The sequence below is a fragment of the Euprymna scolopes genome, chromosome 45 (assembly GCF_053919585.1).
Source record: "Euprymna scolopes isolate OS-2025 chromosome 45, ASM5391958v1, whole genome shotgun sequence".
In the NCBI taxonomy this organism is placed as follows: Eukaryota; Metazoa; Mollusca; class Cephalopoda; order Sepiida; family Sepiolidae; genus Euprymna; species Euprymna scolopes.
Window position 1 is genome coordinate 55692863 of NC_136526.1, and position 22836 is coordinate 55715698.

The 22836-nt window shown below is 34.8% G+C and overlaps 1 protein-coding gene across 1 annotated transcript; it reads right to left on the reverse strand.

Moving 5' to 3' along the window:
- Window positions 1-1849: 1849 nt before the first annotated feature.
- On the reverse strand, window positions 1850-18107 carry LOC145269092 (uncharacterized). The gene is made up of 3 exons (XM_080124683.1): window positions 17746-18107; window positions 13955-14083; window positions 1850-3894 (listed from the first exon to the last, which is right to left on the reverse strand). The coding sequence occupies exon 3, from the start codon at window positions 3800-3802 to the stop codon at window positions 2333-2335; it is 1470 nt and encodes a 489-aa protein (XP_079980809.1). The 5' UTR covers window positions 3803-3894; window positions 13955-14083; window positions 17746-18107; the 3' UTR covers window positions 1850-2332.
- Window positions 18108-22836: the final 4729 nt, after the last annotated feature.

Genomic DNA, 22836 nt, shown 5'->3' on the forward strand with positions numbered 1-22836 from the left:
ACATATATACAAACATATATATTCATATATACAAACATATATATACATATAAACAAACGTACATACATGCATATAAACAAACGTACATACATACATATAAACAAACATACAAACATATATACATATATACAAACATATATACAAACATACATACATATATACAAACATACATACATATATACAAACATACATATATATATATATATACAAACATACATACAGTGATGATCATATTTATTGGCACGGTAAAATAAAAGTTAAATTTTGTCTAATAAATTCTAAAAAAGGGATTAAATTAAAGAAAATAACAAAGTATATTATGTATTTTTAACTGGCCTTTCCGATGCAGCAATCGGATTTTAGAAAAAATAAATAACAAAGGAACAACAAACATATTTGCAAAAAACCCCTGTTCAAAATTATTGGCACGATTTATTTAATAATCAATTGTATAGCCTTTGGCCTTGATTACCTTCCTCAGTCGCTTTTCATAGTTTACAACCAAGTTGTTGCACTCTTCAGTAGTAATTTTAGCCCACTCTTCCTGACAATAATCCTCCAATTGAATAAGATTCTTAGGCTTCCTTTGCATTACCCTCAATTTTAATGTTCTCCATAAATTTTCAATTGGATTAAGGTCTCGGCTTTGTGATGGCCACTCCAAAACATTAATATGATTGTCCTCAAGCCATTTCTTTGTCAGTTTAGCCGAATGCTTTGGGTCATTATCTTGCATGAACCACCAACGACGACCAAGTGAGAGCTCTTTAGCAGAGTCTTTCAGGTTTTCATCCAATATTTTAACATAATCTTCCTTTTTTATGCTACCTGTGACCTTAACAAGTCACCCTGGTCCAGAGGCAGCAAAGGATCCCCAAAACATCAAACTGCCTCCACCGTGCTTCACTGTGGGTATGGTGTTCTTAGGCAGGAAAGCTTCGCCAGATTTTCTGTAAATATAAGACATTTTATTATGGCCAAATAACTCTATTTTCGTTTCGTCAGTCCATAGAACACGTTTCCAGAATGCAACATCTTTATCAATATGACGTTTTGCAAAGGCTAGCCTTGCTTTCAGGTGCATAGGCTTCAATAAGGGAGTCTTTCTCGGACGACATGCTTTTAAACCAGCTCTCTTCAAAACTCTACCAACTGTATGTCGAAATACATTCACTCCAGAGGTGCTCTGTTCATCAAAAATCTCCCCAACAGAGATCCTTGGGTTTTGTTTTACTTGTCGAACAATTTTCCGTTCATCTCTTGGGGAAAGAATCCTTTTTCTCCCTCTACCCTCTAAACTCATAACGTGGCCTTGCGATTTGAACTTGTTTATTATGGCTCTAACAGTGGATTTGGGAAGGTTTAGCTCCTTTGAAATCTTATCATAGCCCTCCCCATTGGTATGGCATGCTACAACAAGCTTCCTGACGTCTTCGCTGTGTTCCTTAGTTTTAACCATGGCGATTGAAAATTATAATTTAGTCACTTATAATAGTTTAAATAAATCGCTATCTAAAAATTATCTGAAAAAAATTATTCACTGAATTAGCGTTAAACAAGCATAATATGGCTATAAAAAAGTTCAGAAAGCACGTAAACCGGAAATTGATTGATATTATACTGATACTAAAAGAAAAACAAAGCCATGCCAATAATTTTGAACAAGGGTTTTTTGCAATTATGTTTGTTGTTCCTTTGTTATTTATTTTTTCTAAAATCCGATTGCTGCATCGGAAAGGCCAGTTAAAAATACATAATATACTTTGTTATTTTCTTTAATTTAATCCCTTTTTTAGAATTTATTAGACAAAATTTAACTTTTATTTTACCGTGCCAATAAATATGATCATCACTGTATATATATACACAAACATACATATATACAAACATAAATACATACATACATACATATATACAAACATACATACATATAAATAAACAGGTTAGTTTATTTTATGATGTTCCTAGTAATTATGTTAATATTTCTGGACTTTTCATCTCCAGTATGTTCTTATCAGATATTCAGACTTTCTTTAGATATCCATGAGTTTCTTGTGTTTGCTTGCCTGCGCCTTGGTTGCATATGCTGACAGATAAACTTCACAAGGTTTCTATCTTGTGTGTATTCTTGTCTGTATGTTTAGGTTACCATTGTCTTTGGTTCCATGTGGATTGTTTGTACAGATTTGCAATTTGCAAGACATAAGACTTCCTCCATGAAGATGGCTTATATATTACTACTAATGTTCCTAGTGCTTTTATTTGTCTCGTTCATTGGCAATATGTTTTTGTAATACTTCATTAGGTTTTTGTACTTAGCAAAAATAGGCATTCAGACATTCTTGTTAAATCCATGAATCAGTTTTTTGTGTCTGGTTGCCTGCGACTTGGTTGCATATGCAGAGTGACATATTTCACAAGAAAATGGTTTCTCTCCAGTGTGAATTCTCATATGTATAGCTACTTTGGCTTTTTCACAAAATCTTGTGCCACACACTTCACAGGAATAAGGTTTTTCTCCGGTGTGTTTTCGCATATGGACATTTAAACTCGATGTTGAATTAAATGCAGAGTGACACACTTTGCAAGCATAAGGTTTCTCTCCAGTGTGAGATCGCATGTGTGTTTTCAGGTAGTATTTATTCATGAAAGATGAACCGCACACATCACAAAATGAACGCTTCTCTCCACTATGCTTAGACATGTGTTGTTTAAGGTAATATTTACGTGAAAATGAAGAGCCACAAATTTCACAAGAAAAGGGTTTTTCTCCTGTGTGTGTTTGTATGTGAATTTTCAATGCAACTTTCACTGCAAATGATGAGCCACACACTTCACAAGAGAAAGGTCGTTCTCCAGTGTGTCGTCTCATATGTATTTTTAATGAACCACTCGTTCTAAATGCTGAGCCACACACTTCACATGAAAAAGGTTTCTCTCCAGTGTGTATACGCATGTGGACTTTCAGATCAGATTTTGATAAAAACAAAGATCCACACACTTCACAAGAATGAGGTTTCTCTCCAGTGTGGATACGCATATGTTTTTTCAGAACTGACTTCACAGCCGCTGGTAGGCCACACACCTCGCAAGAATAAGGTTTCTGTCCAGTATGTGTGTACATATGTAGCCGTAAACCACCTTTTGAATAATACCCTAAGCCACAAACCTCGCACGAATGTGGCTTCTCTCCTTTGTGTCTTAGCAGGTGGTTTGTAAAACCGCCTTTTGACGAAAATGCTAATTTGCAGACGTCACAAGAAAAAGGCTTTTCTCCTGTATGTCTCATCTTGTGGAATTTTAAATTAACTTTACTCGACAATGAATTACCGCACACGTCACAAATGTGAGGTTTCAGTCTTTTCACTCCAGTATGTGTTCGCATGTGTGTGTTTAAATTACTTTTGCTTGTGAATGTATTACCACAAACCTGACAAGAATAAGGTTTTTCTCCCGTGTGTATTCTCCTGTGTACTTGTAGATTATCATTAGTTACAAACGTTTTGCTACACACTTCACAAGAATATGGTTTTTCTTCAGTGTGTATTCGCATATGTAGTTTTAATGAGGCTGCCCTAGAAAATGATAAATCACACTCTTTGCAAGAATGAGGCTTGTTTCCACTGTGAAGTTGCATATGTTTTTTCAAACCTGACATTGTCGATAGTAAAGCGCCACATACTTCACAATAAGTCTTGTTGCCAGTGTGTGTTCTCATGTGTTTTTTCAAACCTGACATTGTTGACAGTGATGAGCTACATTCTTTGCAAGAATAGGTCGTGTCTTCAGCTTGTTTCCCCATTTGTACATTCAATTCAAATGATCTCTGGAGTCAATACCAGAATAAGACTTTTTGCAAATGTGACTGTAACTGTACACGTTGTCCTATTGACCCTACAAACAAAATAAGAGATTTTAGTTAATAAACTGTACAACAATAATAACAATATTTTGAATATAAGCATTTGAAAACTTATTACAAGAAAGTTTAAGGTACTTGATGTGAATTGAAATACTCACAGAATAAAAAATATATTTGTGAACTCATACGAAAATATACTTGTAATTCTAACCTTAATAGTTGTAAGAATTATTATGCGTACACGTCACAAAACAATTTTTTATTTACAGTGTCTATTTTATTTAAGCATGAAATCTTTGTATTTTATACATCCTACATTTTGCATTCTGAATGTTAAAATAATGGTTTGTTCAATTGACCCTGCAAACAAAATAGATTTTAGTTAATAAACCATACAATAATATTTTGTACAATTGCATTTGAAAACTTAAAGTTTTAAGTAATTCATGTCAAAAGGAAATACTTCTACAATAAAAATTGGGTATTTTTTTTTTTACGACCTGCTCCAGCATAGCATAAACACCACCAACCACCTCATGTTAAGAACAGCGTCCAGAAAAAAAACCCTCCCAGCCTCCCCATGTTAAGAATGGCTTTCGAATTTGGGGGTGATGTTTATTCTGAAAATTGCATACAAAATAAATATACTTTTGATTCTAACTTCATTAACTGTGGAACTTACACTTCAATCAAACTGTTTTTTTTTACATTTTTGTATTTGAATCATTATTTAAAGATGAAACATATTTCCCCTTCATATCTTTTTCTGCATGTGTTCATCTCATAAAATTAGATTAGTACAGTATATAATACACAGATATACAGCATAATCGCGTTGACCCACTGGTTCTGGTCAGATCACTGAAGTTAAGCAACGTTGAGCCTGGTTAGTACCAGATGGGTGACCATTTAGGAATTCCTGGCATTGTATGTGCTCTCCGCTTATCTTGGCATTTGTTTTCAGTCGTCTTGTACATCCACTTCTCTTGCCACTGGTATTTAACAATGTCGAATCAGGTGTGTGGTTGGAGCAACTCTTGCCACAATAATTTCACACGCAAGCACCCCTTTGTGGGTATCCATAGTCTGTTAAAGACTGAAGGAGACCCCCTTAAAAAAAATGTTAATAAATAACATTATGAATAACACCGTACGACGAGGTAAATACCATAACCAGGGGCCAGAAAAACATATTCCCCATCATAACCTGAAAAACTGTATCCCAAGGCCAATATATCCCATGGCCACTGTATCCTGGTGTTCTACTATATAAATGATATTGCTTAGGTGTACAATTTAGTCTCATCCCTGTAATTGTAAAAAAAAAAGGTAGAAGCGTCAGTGAACAAACTAAAACTATCTAACAACGGATCGACTATAGAGGTGTTTTTATAATCCTAGTCGATCCTATGCAAATGTCTCATTCAAACCACATGGGTGGACAACAGACATTATGAAGTCAATTGATCAAGCAGTTAATGATTTCTTGCTTGAATGACTGCCACACTGAATTCCATCATATCCCACTAATGTAATTATATCCTTCTTAAGTAAGAGAAAAATCTAAGTTGTCCTTGACGGTCGTACATCCAAACAATATGATATAAATATGGGAGTACTCCAGAGGTCTATCCTTGGACCTTTATTATTCCTGATATTCATAAATGACCTCCCTGATAAAATTGTATCGGAGATGGGTATATTTGCCAATGACACAACCCTCTATAACAGGCATGAGGTGAAAACAAATGGACACATATCTAAGGAAATGGCAGAAACACTAGAGGATGACCTCCAATCTGTAGTGGAATGGGGACAAAAATGGATGGTCACATTCAATGCTGCCAAGACTAAAGCTTGTTTCCTTCAATAACTACATGAAACCTTTTCTACCACCAATAGCAATGGCCAAGAACACACTGTCTGAAAGTACTTCCTTTAAACTCCTTGGCCTAACGTTTACAGGGAACAGGAACATATACATTGAGAGCATTGCCAAGGCTGCTGCAAAGAAGGTGGGCTCTCTCTACTGTGCCAGAAAATTATTTATGCCTGAAAGTATCCTGAACCTCTATAAGGCCACCATTCGCCCATGTATGGAGTACTGCTGCCACATCTGGGCTGGTGCATCTGCTGCTTGTCTCTCACTCCTGGACAGGGTTCTAAAGAGAGTCGCCAACCTGATAGGTCCTGAACTGTTATCTAAGCTTCAGCCTCTGTCCCATCGACGAAATGTTGCATCCTTCTGCCTGTTCTACAAATATTTTCATGGTGGCTACTCTGACGAACTGCAAGCACTTGTACCTCCTTGACGTGACTACCCCTGACAAACCCGACAAGCAACTAAGTCCCACCTCTTTACAGTAGAGATCCCTAGGTGTAAGAAAGCCTTCTACTCCAATAGTTTCTTCCCAAGAACTGCAAGTCTTTGGAACTCCCTACTGGGATACTGCTTTCCCAACTGTACTGATATGCAGAAGTTCAAGTATAATGTGACCAAACATCTTTCTACTCATCTCCCTTCATAATTCCGCCGCAAATTATGCCCCCTATTTCAAAGTAGCATTTGCCTTGTTTGGGGTGAAGATTGCAAAAAAAAATATTGAGCTTTGGTAAATAAAAACTCACTTTTGCCTTCTTTCACTTATTTGGGTAAAAAAAAAAAAAAAATGAGCACAACTGAAAGATTTATGAATTTAGCAAATTATACAAGACTACAGCAAAAATTTAAAATGGTTGACCCTGAAAAGCAGCTCTGCCTAAAATTAAAGCAGTGGAAAAAAAAAAAAAAAAACAATTTTAAAAAGGTCTTAGCGAATTAATTTATTTTATTGCGGACTATTTTTATTAGTTGTTGTTTCACCACGTTTTGGCCAACTATTCCTCTGGCCTTCTTCAGGTGGTAACCACAATGGGATAGGCACTCCGAATCTCCTAACTGCATTCTCAGCAGTTACTACCTCTCCATATTTGTTGTCATCACACCACAAATAGTACCAATAAAGTGATTTTTAATATCGTATTCAGCTAAATCCATAACAAGCGGCACTTGAATGAATGGTTTATTTTAGTATCACTACATCGTAATCACGTGATTAAAATTTTAGCAGATGAAAACTTGGGAGGCAGAAGAGTCACGAGAACCATCACTTCAAAATACAAATATTAAAAAAAAAAAAAAAAAAGCGAAGGTACTGTTTTGCCTCTCCGGTTCCAGTAGTAGCCACGCGGAAAATTACAAAAGACGCTAGCTGACTATCTGTGTAGGCATTAAAAATAATTTTGGTTTGGCATTCCGGCATATTCCTCGAGACATTTCATTGTATCATAATTTCCTCTGATTTCTAGATGGTGATAGATGGATTGACATCCCTGGCGAAACATCTTTCTTTTTTTTTTTCTTCATGTAGGTTACCACTTATCAAGGCCCGAAGGCCACTCAGGGATAAGGGTTATTGCGTGTCCAGTAATCAATGAGATAGTATTGTAGTAATCATTAGTATTGGGGGTTTTGATAGTGTCTTACTTAAGGGGGCGGTTTGTCAGGAGTTTGTTTATGTTGGACTTGAAGACGTTCAAGTTGTAGTCAGGTGGGAAACAGGCAAGCGGCAGAGAGTTCCACTGGCATACAGTTCTAAGAAAGAAGCTTTGCTCATGGAATCTACGTTTGGATTTAGGCACAGATAAAGAGTGGGGAAAATTGTTGACAGTAGTTTCAGCCAGACGGGTGTTTCTCATGAAACATTGGCGAGGGGGGACGAGGGATTGGAGCTCAGACGAGCACCTGCCATGGAAATAATAATAAAACAAAGACAGGCTCGCAACGTCTCTTCTGTTGGAGAGAGGTTGCAGGGAAGAGAAAAGGCATCCCCCACTAAACCACGAAGTCTATTTTGTACTCTGTCAAGGCAGGATAGGCTGTTTTTAGCAGCTCCTGCCCAGATGTGGCAGCAGTATTCCATCCTTGGATGTACTTGGCTTTTATACAGATAGAGAATTGCATCTGTAGTGAGATATCTTCTGGAGCGATAGAAGGATCCCACCATTTTCCCAGTGTCCCTTAGCGAATTAATTTATTTTATTGCGGACTATTTTTATTAGTTGTTGTTTCACAACGTTTTGGCCAACTATTCCTCAGGCCTTCTTCAGGTGGGAACCGCGACGGGATAGGCACTCCGAATCTCCTAACTGCATTCTCAGCAGTTACTACCTCTCCATATTTGTTGTCATCACACCACAAATAGTTGCCTGAAACATCGCGAAACAACAACTAAAACAAAAGGAGTATAATAGTCCACAACAAAATAAATTATTAAACAATACTCATCTCAATGAATTCCAATTAAAATAATATATGTCTTAGCGAAGGGTCATTATTTATTACTACCACCATACTAGATAGACACAGCGTTGTTTAAACATATTACTTTATGCAGTTTGCGTATGTATTATTATAGACGACATACTCTATTGGATATTATATATTACGAGAAAAAATTATCCGGTGGACTAATCTGCAATATATATATATATATATATATATATATATATATAGAGAGAGAGAGAGAGAGAGAGATAGATATATATATATATATACTTCATCTACTCACATAAAATTAATATACGTAAGTATAAATTTATGCGTAAACTTTAAGTATTTACTTCAAAAGTTCTCAATACGTGGGTAGAGCTAGTTAGTAAGTTATGAAACAGTTGAACACTCTCCAAAGAATTTATTTCAACACATTAAAAATAGATATAAACAGATTTAATTTCGAAATTTATGAAAAGAAAATCAAAATTAAATTAAAGCTACACCCACCTCCCAACATTGACAGAGAAAAATGGAATGAGTTTTCATTTTTTTTCAAATTGTATCGTTTAAAAAATAATCAAACAAACAAAAAGATGGGTCATCAATTTTTCTGTATGTTAGTTTATTTATGTATGTTAGTTTATTTAAAAAAAAAAAAACGAACAATTAGAACAAAAAATGAAAAAACAAAATCGTTCCATTTTACAGGTGACAGCTCGGGGCAAAACTTGTTAACGTTGGGTAATAAAACTTGAATTTAACAATGAATTATCTGGTTCAACAGCAAAAACTACCTTAAACATCCCAATCGATTTAAATCTTACCCCCCCCCTTTTTTTACATGGAGTTCACCAGTTATCAAGGCCCAATGGCCACTCGAGGACAAGGGTTATTGCGTGTACAGTACTCAATGGGATAGTGTAGCAATAATATTGGAGAATTGATAAGGTGTCATTACTTAGGGGAGCGGTTCATCAGGGATTTGTTTGTGTTGGACTTGAAGACATCCAGTTTGAAGTCGGGAGGGAAACAGGTAAGCGGAACAGAGTTCCATAGGCATGCAGTTCTAAGAAAGAAGCTTTGTTAGTGGAATCTATGTTTTGATTTAGGCACAGATAAGGAGTGGGGGAAATTATTGACGGTAGTTTCAGCTAGTCGGGTGTTTTTTGAAAAAGATTGGTGAGAGAGGACCAGAGAATGGAGCTCAGACAAGCACTTGCCATGGAAATAATGATACAACAAAGACAGGCTCGCTACGTCTCTTCTGTGGGAAAGAGATTGCAGGGAAGAGAAAAGGGCATCCCCCACCAAGCCACAAAGTCTATTTTGTACTCTGTCAAGGCAGGATAGGCTGTTTTAGCAGCTCCTGCCAAGATGTGGCAGCAGTACTCCATCTTTGGATGTACTTGGCTCTTATATAGATAGAGAATTGCATCATTAGTGAGATATCTTCTGGAGCGGTAGAAGGACCCCACCATTTTCCCAGCGACCTTGGCCACAGACTTGATGTACGTGTTCCATTTCAGATCAGGAGTAAAGGTCGAACCCAGAAGCTTATGAAAACATGGGGCCTCCCCTAGACGAGAGCCATCCATTTCAATTGATGCTAGATGGGGATCAGAGCGTTTATGATGTAGAGATAGGAGCTTGGTCTTAGATGTATTAAAGGTAACCAGCCACCTCTTTCCCCACTGTACCATGCGCTCAAGATCAGAGGAGAGAGAATCAGAGAGAACATCATCATTTACGGCCTTTGATGTGTTGCCATAGATGGTCGTATCATCAGCATAGATGTCAACGAATGATTTAAGTATGTGTTTTGGGAGATCATTGATGTAGATCAGGAAGAGAGTTGGGCTCAGTATGGACCCCTGAGGGACACCAGCATTAATACTGTGGGCCTCTGATTTCTGCCCATCAACCACTACTCTTATGAACCTATCAGAGAGAAATGACTTAGTGATTGAGAAAACATTTCCAGTTATACCATAGCTGGAAATCTTGTGTAGTAGGCCTTTATGCCAAACCTTATCAAAGGCCTTTGATATGTTGAGAGCAATTGCCCTAGCAATGAACAACCCTGGTCTGCTAGCTACTAGTCAGTTTTCGAGATGACCTTGGACAAAAGGGTCGGTGCCTTCAGAGCTAAATTAAAATCTTTATCCATAACTGTTGAAATGTATCTTGTCTTAAAAGGCAACTTGAATGCCTGAAGTGAGCTTGAATGTTTACTATCCTTGAGTGTCTAAGGTCTCTTTTTGACATGAGGATAATTTTCTCTACAAGTAAATACTGATTAAATATTCAAAATAACATAGTATTCGAAGCCTAAATAATATCTATTCGCTATGGTTAACCAACACTGGATTTCACAAGCAATGGTGCATCTTCAAGTAATGTTACCTTAGTAACAGCATAATTTTTTTCAGATGACAGCTCTGCGCAAAATCTCTGTCAATGTAAATACGGGGGGGGGGGCGTAGCTTTAATTTAACGTACTTGATTTTCTTCTGATACCAATATGACTTTGTAGTAGTAAATAATGACCATTTGCCAAGACTTTTTAAAATTGTTTTCTTTATTTTACACTGCTTTAATTTTAAGTGGTGCTGCTTTGCAGGACCAACCATTCTAAATTTTGGCCAGAGTCTTGTATAACTCGCTTTAACTCTAAATTCATAAATTTTTCAGTCATGCTTTTTTTTTTAACCCAAATAAGTGAAAGAAAATAAAAGTTGTTGTAAGTTTTTACTTACAAAAACTAAATATGAAAGCGGGAAACAGTAGAATTCAATGTGGCAGTCATTCAAGCAAGAAATCATTAACTGCTTGTTCGATTGACTTTATAATGTCGGTTTGTTGTCCAACCATGTGGTTTGAATGAGACATTTGCACAGGATCGAAGTTGACAATTTTCGAAAAAAATCGTAGTTGAAAACACTCAATTTTCATCTAATGTTGATAAATATAAGAAAGTTTTATGGCTGTCTGAGTGTAAGCTAGAGGTATATATGTGTTTATCTTATGATTTTATATTTATAGAGTTAAATTCTGTCATATAGATAATTTTTTTTTAATTACAATACTTAGAACTGTGCTTAGAGGCTCCCATGTGGCTAGCTTGTGCAAACAAGTAACCCGAAAAAGTTGGAAATGCTCTTAAAAAGGGCGGGGGGAGGGGAGGTATAGGAGGATATAAGCAAAAAAAAAAAAATAAATAAATCCGTAAACTAGACAATTTGCTAAAGATATTACCCCCCCTTCTCTCTCTCTCCCTGGACGACAACTGACTGACCAGTTGCTTTTTAAAACCAATCTTCTTTACCCAAAATTCACTTATTTGATACTTAATCTTAGCTACTTTTAAAAAATATTTTTTAAATCAATCTAAACAAATTAACCCATATTACGCTTATGAATTTTTGAGATGAGGATTGGTCATTTGTATTAACTGGAATGAATTTCCCAACAACTATGCGAAATGATGCCAAAAAATAAAAAGCACGAACAAAATACCAAAATAAACAGAAAAGTCACACCAGTAACAACAACAACAACAATAATAAAATAATAAATAATTTTATACGAATTTTGCTAATCTTATTTTTTTAAAACAGAACATGACCGCAGCATTTAAGAATTTGGTGCTAGTGCACTTATTGATCACCACTTTTTTTAAAAAATAGTATTTTCAAGTTTAATTAAAGTTTTATGATGTCTATTTTTATTAAATTGTGAAGTTAAAGTACAGAATATCTACAAAAAAAAAACCCTCCCCATGTTAAGAATGGATTTCTAAATAATAACGTTATTTCAGCATGGATCACCAACTGCACTAGTACCAAGAATTTCCAAAAAGCAGACAGAAAAGTAAAAAAAAACAACAGAAAATGTTATGGTACCTATGCGAGCTGAAAAAATACCATTGTTATTTAGAAAACCATTCTTAACATGTTTTGTAACTATTGTTTTTTCACTTAATTTAATAAAGAAAATATTTAAAAAATTGAATTAAATGTGAAAATACTATTTTAAAAAATAGCACGGTGACATGTTTGTTATTTATCACCACTAGCACAAGGATTAAAATGTTGAAGGAGATTATATTCGTCATTAATGGCGCTTATTTGCGATTTAATCTTAATCCAAGGTGTAATAGAAATCACTCGTGCAAACGACCTCGTGTTTTCGTAAAATGCCAGCAGAAAAAATGTGGAAAAGACACGCATAATTTTGTAGGTACTCATTGGTGAACACATGCCATTAATTTGCATATGTACACAATTGGTAGCTGTTAAATGGGACGAATTCTAAAGCATGAGAGTTGAGTTGAGTTTTTGTTAGACAGCTTAGAACGAGAACGAATGATAGAATTTTTTTTTTTTCAATTTTCACCCCGAACAAGGCACAGTGCAACTTTAAAGAAGGAGGCTACTATCAGGGGCTTAATCTTATGAAGGGAGATGTTTGGTCACATTACACTTGAACTTCTGCATATCAGTACAGTTGGGAAAGCAGAATTCCGGAAGGGAGTTCCAAAGACCTGTAGTTCTGGGGAAGAAACTATTGGAGTCAAAAGGCTTTCTTCCACCTAGGGATCTCTACTGTAAAAGGATGAGACTTACTAGCTTGTCGGGTTTGTCGGGGGTAGTTACGTCGAGGAGGTACAAGTGTTTGCAGTTCGTCAGAGCTTTCACCATTAAAGTATTTGTAGAACAGGCAGAGGGATGCAATATCTCGTCGATGGGACAGAGTCTGAAGCCTAGATGACACTTCAGGACTTATCAGGTTGGTGCAACGCTCTTTTGAACCCTGTCCAGGAGCAAGAGACAAGCAGCAGATGCACCAGCCCAGATGTGACAATAGTACTCCATACATGGGCGAATGGTTGCCTTATAGAAGTACAAGGTACTTTCAGGCATAAGTAGTTTTCTAGCACGGTAGAGGGAGCCAACCTTTCTTGCAGCAGCCTTGGCAATGCTCTCAATATATCTATTCCAGTTCATATTCCCTGTAAATGTTAGGCCGAGGAGTTTAAAAGAAGTACTTTCAGGCAATGTGTTCTTGGCCATTGCTATTGGTGGTAGAGAATGTTTCTTGTAGTTATTAAAGGAAACAAGCTTAGTCTTAACAGCATTGAATGTGACCATCCATTTTATCCCCATTCCACTACAGATTGGAGGTCATCCTCTAGTGTTTCTGCCATTTCCTTGGATATGTGTTCATTTGTTTTCCCCTCATATCTGTTATAGAGAGTGGTGTCATCGGCAAATATACCCATCTCCGATATAATTTTATCAGGGAGGTCATTTATGAATATCAGGCATAATAGAGGTCCAAGGATAGACCCCTGAGGTACTCCCGCATTTATGTCATTGTTTAGATGTACAACCGTATCGAATACATGAGGATTTGTCATAAGTGGAGGAGAGAAAGGAAAAAAGATTTTGTGCATTGTATCGACAAGAGGATGGTTTGAAACTGCCGGTTTTTTCCCCCTTTCCATTTTATACAAGGGAGATAACTAGCACTTCCTAAGGAAATAATGTTATTTTGTTGTGGATAATTTAGAATGATTAAGGACGCTAAAATGATCAGTAGAACAAGGAAATTTCTTTTTTTGATACAAAGAAACTTAATTATTTTCCAGAAATCTATATATTAACAAATTTGGTGCTTGTGCAGCTCATCGAAGATATTAAAAATATGAAAATATTGAAAAAAAAACTATATTGTATGTACTCGTTATGGAATAAAGTTATTAAAAAATTGCTTACTTTGATCAAGTATGTTTTGGCACTTCTGGATGTCAGTGACATGAGGCGAATGTGTGCATTTTAGCTTCAAGAACTGCAGATAGATGTCGCTTGTCAGCCAAAGAACAGGAGTCCATAACTCTTCCTTTTCTAAAAAAATGCATGCAAACCTAAATTATATTTTGATACATTTTTATACAATCTTTCTGTACAAAAAAATATTCTTAAACCTGTATAAATGTTTCGTGTTTTTAAAATTATATTTTGATACATTTTTATACAACGTTACTGTAAAAAAAAACAAAAGACAAATTCTAAAAACAATCTATAAATGTTTCATGTTTTTATCAAATTTATTATTTTATTTTCAATTATGAATCACTCATTGAAAAAAATATTAATGCATTAAAATTATACTTTGATACATTTTTTATACAATAAATGTTTCGATTTTAATATATTTTTGTTATTTATTTTGTTATATATTTTTGCATTATCATAAACACTTGTTTATATATGAGGTTCAAATAATGGCTGCCAAATGTCATTTTTCTTTCAAAGAACAGTGGTCAATAACTCGTCTCTGTTACTAATATGTCACTGTCCTACAGAAGTGTCGTTTTTTTTTACAGAGAAAAGTCAAATTTTAATAAAATCGATCATATCACAGTGATCTTGGCTATTTCCAGAGACGAGGTGGGGGGGGGGCGTCAGAGGAGATAATTTCATCACCGCTTAGTTTGTCAAAATTTGAAAAGATTATTTTGAAACATGGGCCGAAAAAATACCTAGATAAATATTTTAGGGTTTTTTTTTTCATTTATTTTACAGAGTTTCTCCTTTGTTTATTTCAGTTTGTCCTTTGTTAATCCCTTTTTCGTTTAAAGGCCCCCCTCCACATCCTTTAATGCATCTAAAACCAAACTCCTATCCTTACATCATCAACGCTCTGATCCCCATCTGGCATCAATTAGGATGGATGGCTCTCGTCTGGGAGAGGTCCGTGTTTTGACAAGGTTCTGGGTTTGTACCTTTACTCCTGATCTGAAATGGAACACGTACATCAAATCTGTTGCCAAGGTCGCTGGAAAGATGGTGGGATCCTTCTACCACTCCAGAAGATATCTCACTACTGATGCAATTCTCTATCTATATAAAAGCCAAGTACGTCCAAGGATGGAATACTGCTGCCATATCTGGGAAGGAGCTGCTAAAAACAGCCTATCATGCCTTGACAGAGTACAAAATAGACTTCGTGGCTTAGTGGGGGATGCCCTTTTCTCTACCCTGCAACCTCTCTCCCACAGAAGAGACGTTGCAAGCCTATCCTTGTTTTTATCGTTATTTCCATGGCAGGTGCTCGTCTGAATTCCAATCTCTGGTCCCCCCTCGCCAATCTTTCATGAAAAACACCCGTCTAGCTGAATCCACTGTGAAAAATTTCCCCCACTCTTTATCTGTGCCTAAATCAAAACGTGGATTCCATGAACAAAGATTCTTTCTTAGAGCTGCACGCCTGTGGAACTCTGTTCCGTCTGCCTGCTTCCCCCCTGACTACAACTTGGATGTCTTCAAGTCCAACGTTAACAAATTCTTAATGAACAGCCCCCTTAAGTAAACACTTCATCAAATCTCCACACTAACGTAATGTACTTGCAATAACCCTTATCCCTGAGTGGCTTCCGGCCTTGATAAGTGGCGACCACTGTGTAAAAAAAAAAAGTAGACAAGATGAGGACAATACAACGATCTCATTAAAATTTGATTTTACTGTGGAAGAAAAAAAAAACTTCTTGATTAAATTAAATGATTTGTTTTTAATGAGAACTTTATTCCATAAGGGATATCTACAACATAAGTTCTTTTTCAATATCTTTGTTTATAATGTCTTTGGTAAACTGCACAAGCATCACAAATTCATTTTGTTTCGACGCTGAAAAAGAAGATCTTTCGAACAGTCAATTGTTTCTCGATTATTCAATGAAAAATGTTTACCTATTCAAAAAATAAAGGTGCTTTATAATTAACTTCTTTTTCTGTATTTAATAAAGAAAATTAAAAATGAAGAGAATTCTTAAATTTCACTTTTTTTTTAATATGAAAAATAATTAAAGTAACATAACACAGAAAAATCTTTATGCAGAACGTACTCGTCAAGGAATGATGTCACATTCCAAAAATCACGTAAATTAAGTATATTTTTAATACTTATGCATCTATGTTATGGCGCTGTTTTAAATAGTATTTTCACATTAAATTTAATTTTTACAATATTTTTATTTATTAAATTCTGTGATGAAAGTACACAATAGTTACAAAACACCCTTTGACTTCTCCAGAGTACCAATAATGGCTCAAAAGTTAAAATACTGATGGAAATTCCCCCAATATGCGTGTTTGTGACATTTATTAGGTGAATTTCTGTCATTATTTTGTTTTGTGTTTATCATTTTAACTATTATTGTAGGGTCTGCCAAATGATTGTGAAAAATGGACCGCATGTTTCCGTGACGTCAGATTTGTGTTAACTATATGAACTATGGAAAAGCAGAAGCGATTTAATGATTTTTTAAAACCTTTGTTTATCTTCTTCAAACTGAAATTAATAATTAATCTTTGTTATAATTTTGTTAGGTTTTAAGATTTACACAGTTTAACGATTAATAATATTATAAACATTTGTATATTAAATATGAAATACGGTTTTACTGAACGTTCATTTGGTTACCTACAGGCTTCCATATTTTGCTCAGTAAAAAGAGACAAACAAAATATGAAGGGGAGGGCTACAAAATGTTTAATATTTGTGCAATAATATTTTCAAATTGGTTTTAATCTGGCGATAAAATAGCTGATAAGAGTCATGTTTATATGAAAACTTAATATTCAAAAAACTTTAAACACAATTAATTAAAAATCTATGTTGTAATGGAACATTTTGAATTTTAATCGTTTTAATCTTTTAAAAATTAATTAATGTTTACGAAGTTTCTTTTTCTTGGCAATTCAACTGATTATAGTATATATTTATTCGAAAAAACGCTATTTAAAAAAAACAACAACATAATATTAAGTTTATATAAATTTTTTAATTGTAACTTCAAGGTAAATTTTTGTTCAATATGTGTATTCAAATTTAAAAAAAATAAATATGTTTTACTTATTTGAACTCTTATGTTTCATAATAAATAAAAATTTCGATAGATTTAAATATATTTTGTTTGAATTTCGAAAAAATAAATATGGGAGGGCACACGCACTAAAAAGGTATTTCCCCTCGTATATTTTCCGAAAACTGCATTTTATATGTAATTTCATTCTAAAATGGATAAGTATCGAAAATTTAACGAAAATCGGACCATTAGTTGATTTTTGCTAGATTTATTAAATACGGGCATGTTTTCACGTTTAGAATGTCTACTACATGGGGACGTTATTTTAAAGCGCCAATTATGTAAATACGATTTTCGTCTCGCAATTTCATTATTTTCGTTCAATGAAAAGATTTTTTAAAATTATTACTGGTTTATTTTCCCCTTTTAATTGGCACAAAAGTTATATTGATAATATTAATTTATAATAAAGTTACATCGTGTTACATATAGGGTGGGGGTGGGGTAATTCTGTGGTGAATTTTGGCAGCCCCTATATCATTGACACTTCGAAGAGGACATGTTCTTGTCGGCCATTGTTGGTCTAACTTATCAACTCGACACTATTTGTTTTTCGAACCGAATAAAAGCTTTTACATCCGTTAAAACACACAAAACTTGGCTTTCGTTAAGAAGTGTGGTGAATAATACATAGCTTACCTGAGTGTAGCTGCCGGAGGTGAGAATGCTCTTCCAACAATCCAGAAGAACCTTGTGCTTATTTATACTAATAGAGTAAGGTAATTGTTATAAAAAACCTTCCTCCTTTGTGAAGAGTTACTTAGTTAGGTTAGATTAGTTAGCACTAGTCAGAGAAGACCGTCCTTTCCCCTCCCCCATCTTCGGCCTTGTGCCAAATTTTTCTGATTTTTTACTATGTAAATTTTCCGAAAATAAATACCTTCAGTCCTTTACTTAGTAGAGTGAAAGTAGGAACTAGTTAGGTTAGATTAGTTAGCACTAGTCAGAGAAGACCGTCCTTTCCCCTCCCCCATCTTCGGCCTTGTGCCAAATTTTTCTGATTTTTTATTTGTAAATTTTCTGAAAATAAATACCTTCATTCCTTTACGTTTATGTTACTATGGTTACAAGACCTGAGAAGAAGGTCGCGAAGAAGATAGTATTTTTTTTCGCAACCTCACTTCAGGTGAGACTCCCAGTTATATGATTTTTTTTTTCCCAACAGAATCGCATTTCTTTGTTTACAAAGCCGTTCGGCGGAAGTGACGTCAGCTAAATTATAAGATACCGATGACCAACAATGTAATGTAGCTTTGAAAAAAAAAAAAAAAAAAAAAAAAAAAGGAAAAAAAGCAAATATAAAAATATAAGTTTTATTCAAACAATCTTCATTTGAACTTTTATAGCAAAATTATAAACTTTATAATAAAAATATATTCATGCACTGTTTTTTTTTTTTTTTTTTTTTTACAAGGTGGTCAGTCACCACTTATCAAGGCCCGGAAGCCACTCATGGATAAGGGTTATTGTAAGTACAGTACGTTAGTGTTGATATTTTAGAGTGTCTACTTAAGGGGGCGGTTCATCAGGAATTTGTTTATGTTGGACTTGAAGACATCCAAGTTGTAGTCAGGAGGGAAGGAGGCAGACGGAACAGAGTTCCACAGGCGTGCAGTTCTAAGAAAGAAGCTTTGTTCATGGAATCTACGTTTTGATTTTGGCATAGATAAAGAGTGGGGAAAGTTTTTGAAAGTGGATTCAGCTAGACGGGTGTTTTTTGTAAAAGATAAATCAAACATCAGAAGTGTTGGTAATTTTTCTTTTTGCATCTGTAAAAAAAAAAGATATATATATATATATATATATATATATATATATATATATATATATATATATATATATATATATATATATATAAGAGGGGGAGGGATGCTTACATTGGGTGAGTTCATCCGTTAGGGGATAAACGAACCAACATGAGTGAAGGACGAAAGCAAATACTATTATGGTCAAGAGGGGCAGAAGGTGGTTTAACACCTATAAAAGAGGTTCTTCCATTCCCTCCAAAGTTATTGTGGCGACTAGACAAGGCTGTTTGACTTGCTCCGGCAAGCATTTTTCATACTGTTGTAACTAGATCCGGTTGGGGGGGGGGAGGGGGTCGCTAAAGGAGTATATTTTTTTGCAACCCTGACATTTGCCTGCTTGCCTTAGAGTGTCGGCGTTTGGCCCATTTTTTTTTCCAATACATCAAACATAAAAATGTGTGATAATATTTAATTTTCTTAAATAAATAAAAAAAAACTACTTGATCGATTTACGTGATTTTTGGAATATGACATCTTCATGCAGTGACAAGTACGCACATTATAAAGATTTTTTTTCAGATTTTTCTTGTAAAAAATATTTTTCGGCCCAATTATAGGCAAGCACCGATTTTTTTTTTTAATATGAAATGCATAATAACAAAAATAACAATTTATGTATTACTAGCGGGGGTACCCGGCGTTGCCCGAGTGTTTGTTTCCGGGACGGGGGGGGGGACTTTTAAAAAATGTTATGGTAGGTAAGTTAGAAGGATCAAACCCGGAGTCATGAGTAAAAGTAGGAAAATAAAGTGTGAAAAAAAACAAAACATCTGCAACGTTAACACTTCGGCCACCAAGAAAAGTCCATTCCAGTTGTTTAGGAAAAAAAAAAAAAAAAACGACTACGGTAGGTCGGCGCGAACGTGAAAATATAATGTGAATTGTCCAGCACGCTAACCACTACGCCACAGAGCACTGCAGCTTCGTTTAGTGATTTTAAATAACTTCACATGAAAGAACTACGAAGCCAAACCGGTCTTCTCTTCTCAACTGTTCCTTGTGAACGATCCCCAAACGGTGTTAAGTGGTGGCAGTGGGAGGAGGAATTTATTAGAGAGAAAATATTTTACCGCTTCCATTGATCTTAACCGATTTTGGCCGTGACTTCTCAGCAGAAAAAGTATAGAAATCTAAGATTATCGAGGAATTTGAGAAATAATAAGCCTATAACACACCTCAGATATTGTTCTGCCGTTTGTGCATATTATATTTGCATGAAATATCTTGATTTTTAATCCTATTAAGGTCAAAATCAGGCGGGAAAAATGAGTTCATTTTATTTATATAGAGAAGAAGAGATAATAAAACATAGGTATGACATTAATTGTTAGCACCCATAAAAAATACAATAAAAACTAATCAAATTAAGTTCATTCATCGTAATTGTATTCTTTATTGAAGAGGAAAGATCAGGGTTTAAATCGCATATGAACATTATTTATTTTACACTGAATTAACTAGTCCTTTTCGGAAGTAATCATCTAGTTTATTTATTTATTTTTGTTATCTATTTCATGTTTCGGTCATAGTTCAAAATACTGATTTCCTCCTCTTAGTTTAACGACAGGTGCCCGAAAAATAGCATCTCCATTTTCGGCGATAAACTGTAGTACTAATAGTACCAAATTTTTTTGTTCTCATCTTTTAAGAACTCCTTTCAGGAGGAGATAATTCAAGATACCCTATCCGAAAATGCCAATGTTTTATATAACTTTTAGCAAAAAAACAAAACGAAAGTAATATAAAATAAAGCATTTACTTGAACATTTATTTATAAGTTTTATTTTCATATAACTTTCATTCATTTCAGAATTTCCTTAATTTTAATTTAATTCAATAAATATTTGGAACATTAATGTCTTAATTTGTGTTATTGTCTAACTAGGTACGTGCAAAATCAACAGCCGATGCTAAATATATATAAACATTTTGACCATCTGTGGGAGCCTCTTCTAGTCTCACACAAAAACATGCATTCACATCTCAAGCTATATTACTTGTCATATACATACGCGCACACAAACATACATGCGCACGTCCACACACGTACATACATTCACATGTATACGCACACTTACGCACACAAGGACAACGTCACTTCCCCTTTCAAAGGAAATCCACACATGCGCAAAAGACCACCGGAAACAAGTATAAAAGCAAGACCAATAAGCAGCATCTTCCCTTTTTCGGACCAGCTTCTTAGGCGAATGGTCGATGTTTCGGCAGGCATACGCACGCGCATGCCTCATGCCACTCGCTACCATGTGGGGCAAAAAGCTAACAAACAGTACGTACACTTTATACACTTTCTCTCTCCATAAACATGATCGACATTCTCACTCTTTCTCTCTCTATATATACAACTTGTCCCTGAGAATACCTTTGTGTAGCTGACTGCTAACATGGCGCGCAGTTTAGCTGATGTCAACCCTCTATCTTTGTCTTTGTGTACACGCTGGACTATCATTCCCATTTCCACAAAATTACTCACTCTTCCCATGCGCGAACAAACGATAGTGACCGTACGTACACCTTACACGCTTTCTATCTCCATGGACTGGATTGACTTTTTCTCATTCTCTCTCTCCTGTATACTACAATAGACCTTCCTTCTCACCAGCTAACAGCAAGAGATGCACACCAAACTGGATTGACTTTCTCTCTTTCTCTCTATCTCTCTACAACAATAGACTTTCCTTCTCACCAGTAAACAGCGAGAGACGCACGCCAAACTAAACACGTGTAGTACCCTTTTCTTTCACTTGTTTCTTCACAAAATAAATCCTGTTCGTTTAATTCAATTTAACATGTAGTTCCTCTCTTTCTTAATTCAATTCAATATTCCTAATTTGCACCACCTCAACACATCCCTTTACTTAAAAATTCACCAAAATTAAGAACTTAACCAATTTTAATGAATTTTTCAAAAAAGTTTTTCATATTTATCAAATTATGATCACAGAATATAACGAACTAATTATTTTTATTTGAATCTTAGTGCAAATGTATTATTTTGTTTAAACAAAAAAATACCTTTACTAAATTTATGATTTATTTTTGATTTTTTATGAAAATAAAGCATCGTAAATTTTAACAATAAAAAAAGAAGAAAAATTAATTTTTTTTTCAGAAACATTACATAAAAGCTCCTAAACTCCGTATTAAACTTGAAGAAAAATTAATTTGTCGAACTAATGAAATTATCATTGAATTAAGCATTGTTTATTTAATATTGTCATACACACAAACACACACACACACACACACACGCATGCGCACACACACACGCACACACAAAATATCTTTGCAAAGAATATTTCCTGTTTTGCCTGTTTTGTTTTTTTAGATTGTATTAGCATAATTTTTATATGTAAGATTCTAACATTTTCGTTGCATGAATGAACGTGTAATCTTCATCCTAACATAAATTTTTATATTATCTCGAAAAATAAAACAAAATGGGAAAATTTAAAAGCAGGAACACAGAAAAAAATTATTAAATTAAAAAATGGTAAAAATCATACAAACGTTCATGAAAAAAAGAAACTCCCTCCCTCTTCCCCTCCAACAACCTGACGTCATATTAAGATAGCCTTTTGACTTTCTGACATTTTGGACTTCTGAAGAACCCATGCTAGACGAATTTCTGTTTCTTTGAATCATGAAATCCAGAATCTCCTACTTTGGGGGGGGGGCTAGTTTAGCTATATCTTGTACAAACAAGGTGTTTTTTTTTTATTCAATATCTTAGAACATTACTTCACCAATTATCTTTGAAAAGAACCCAGAAAACTAATATTTATTTTTCAAATGATTTTTGTAATGAATTTAACTTCAAAATTTAAGTGAACTTATTTTCTATGCAAACACAATGTCAACAATAATATCGATATTTCAGAAGTTAAGTTTTAAATAAGCGGAA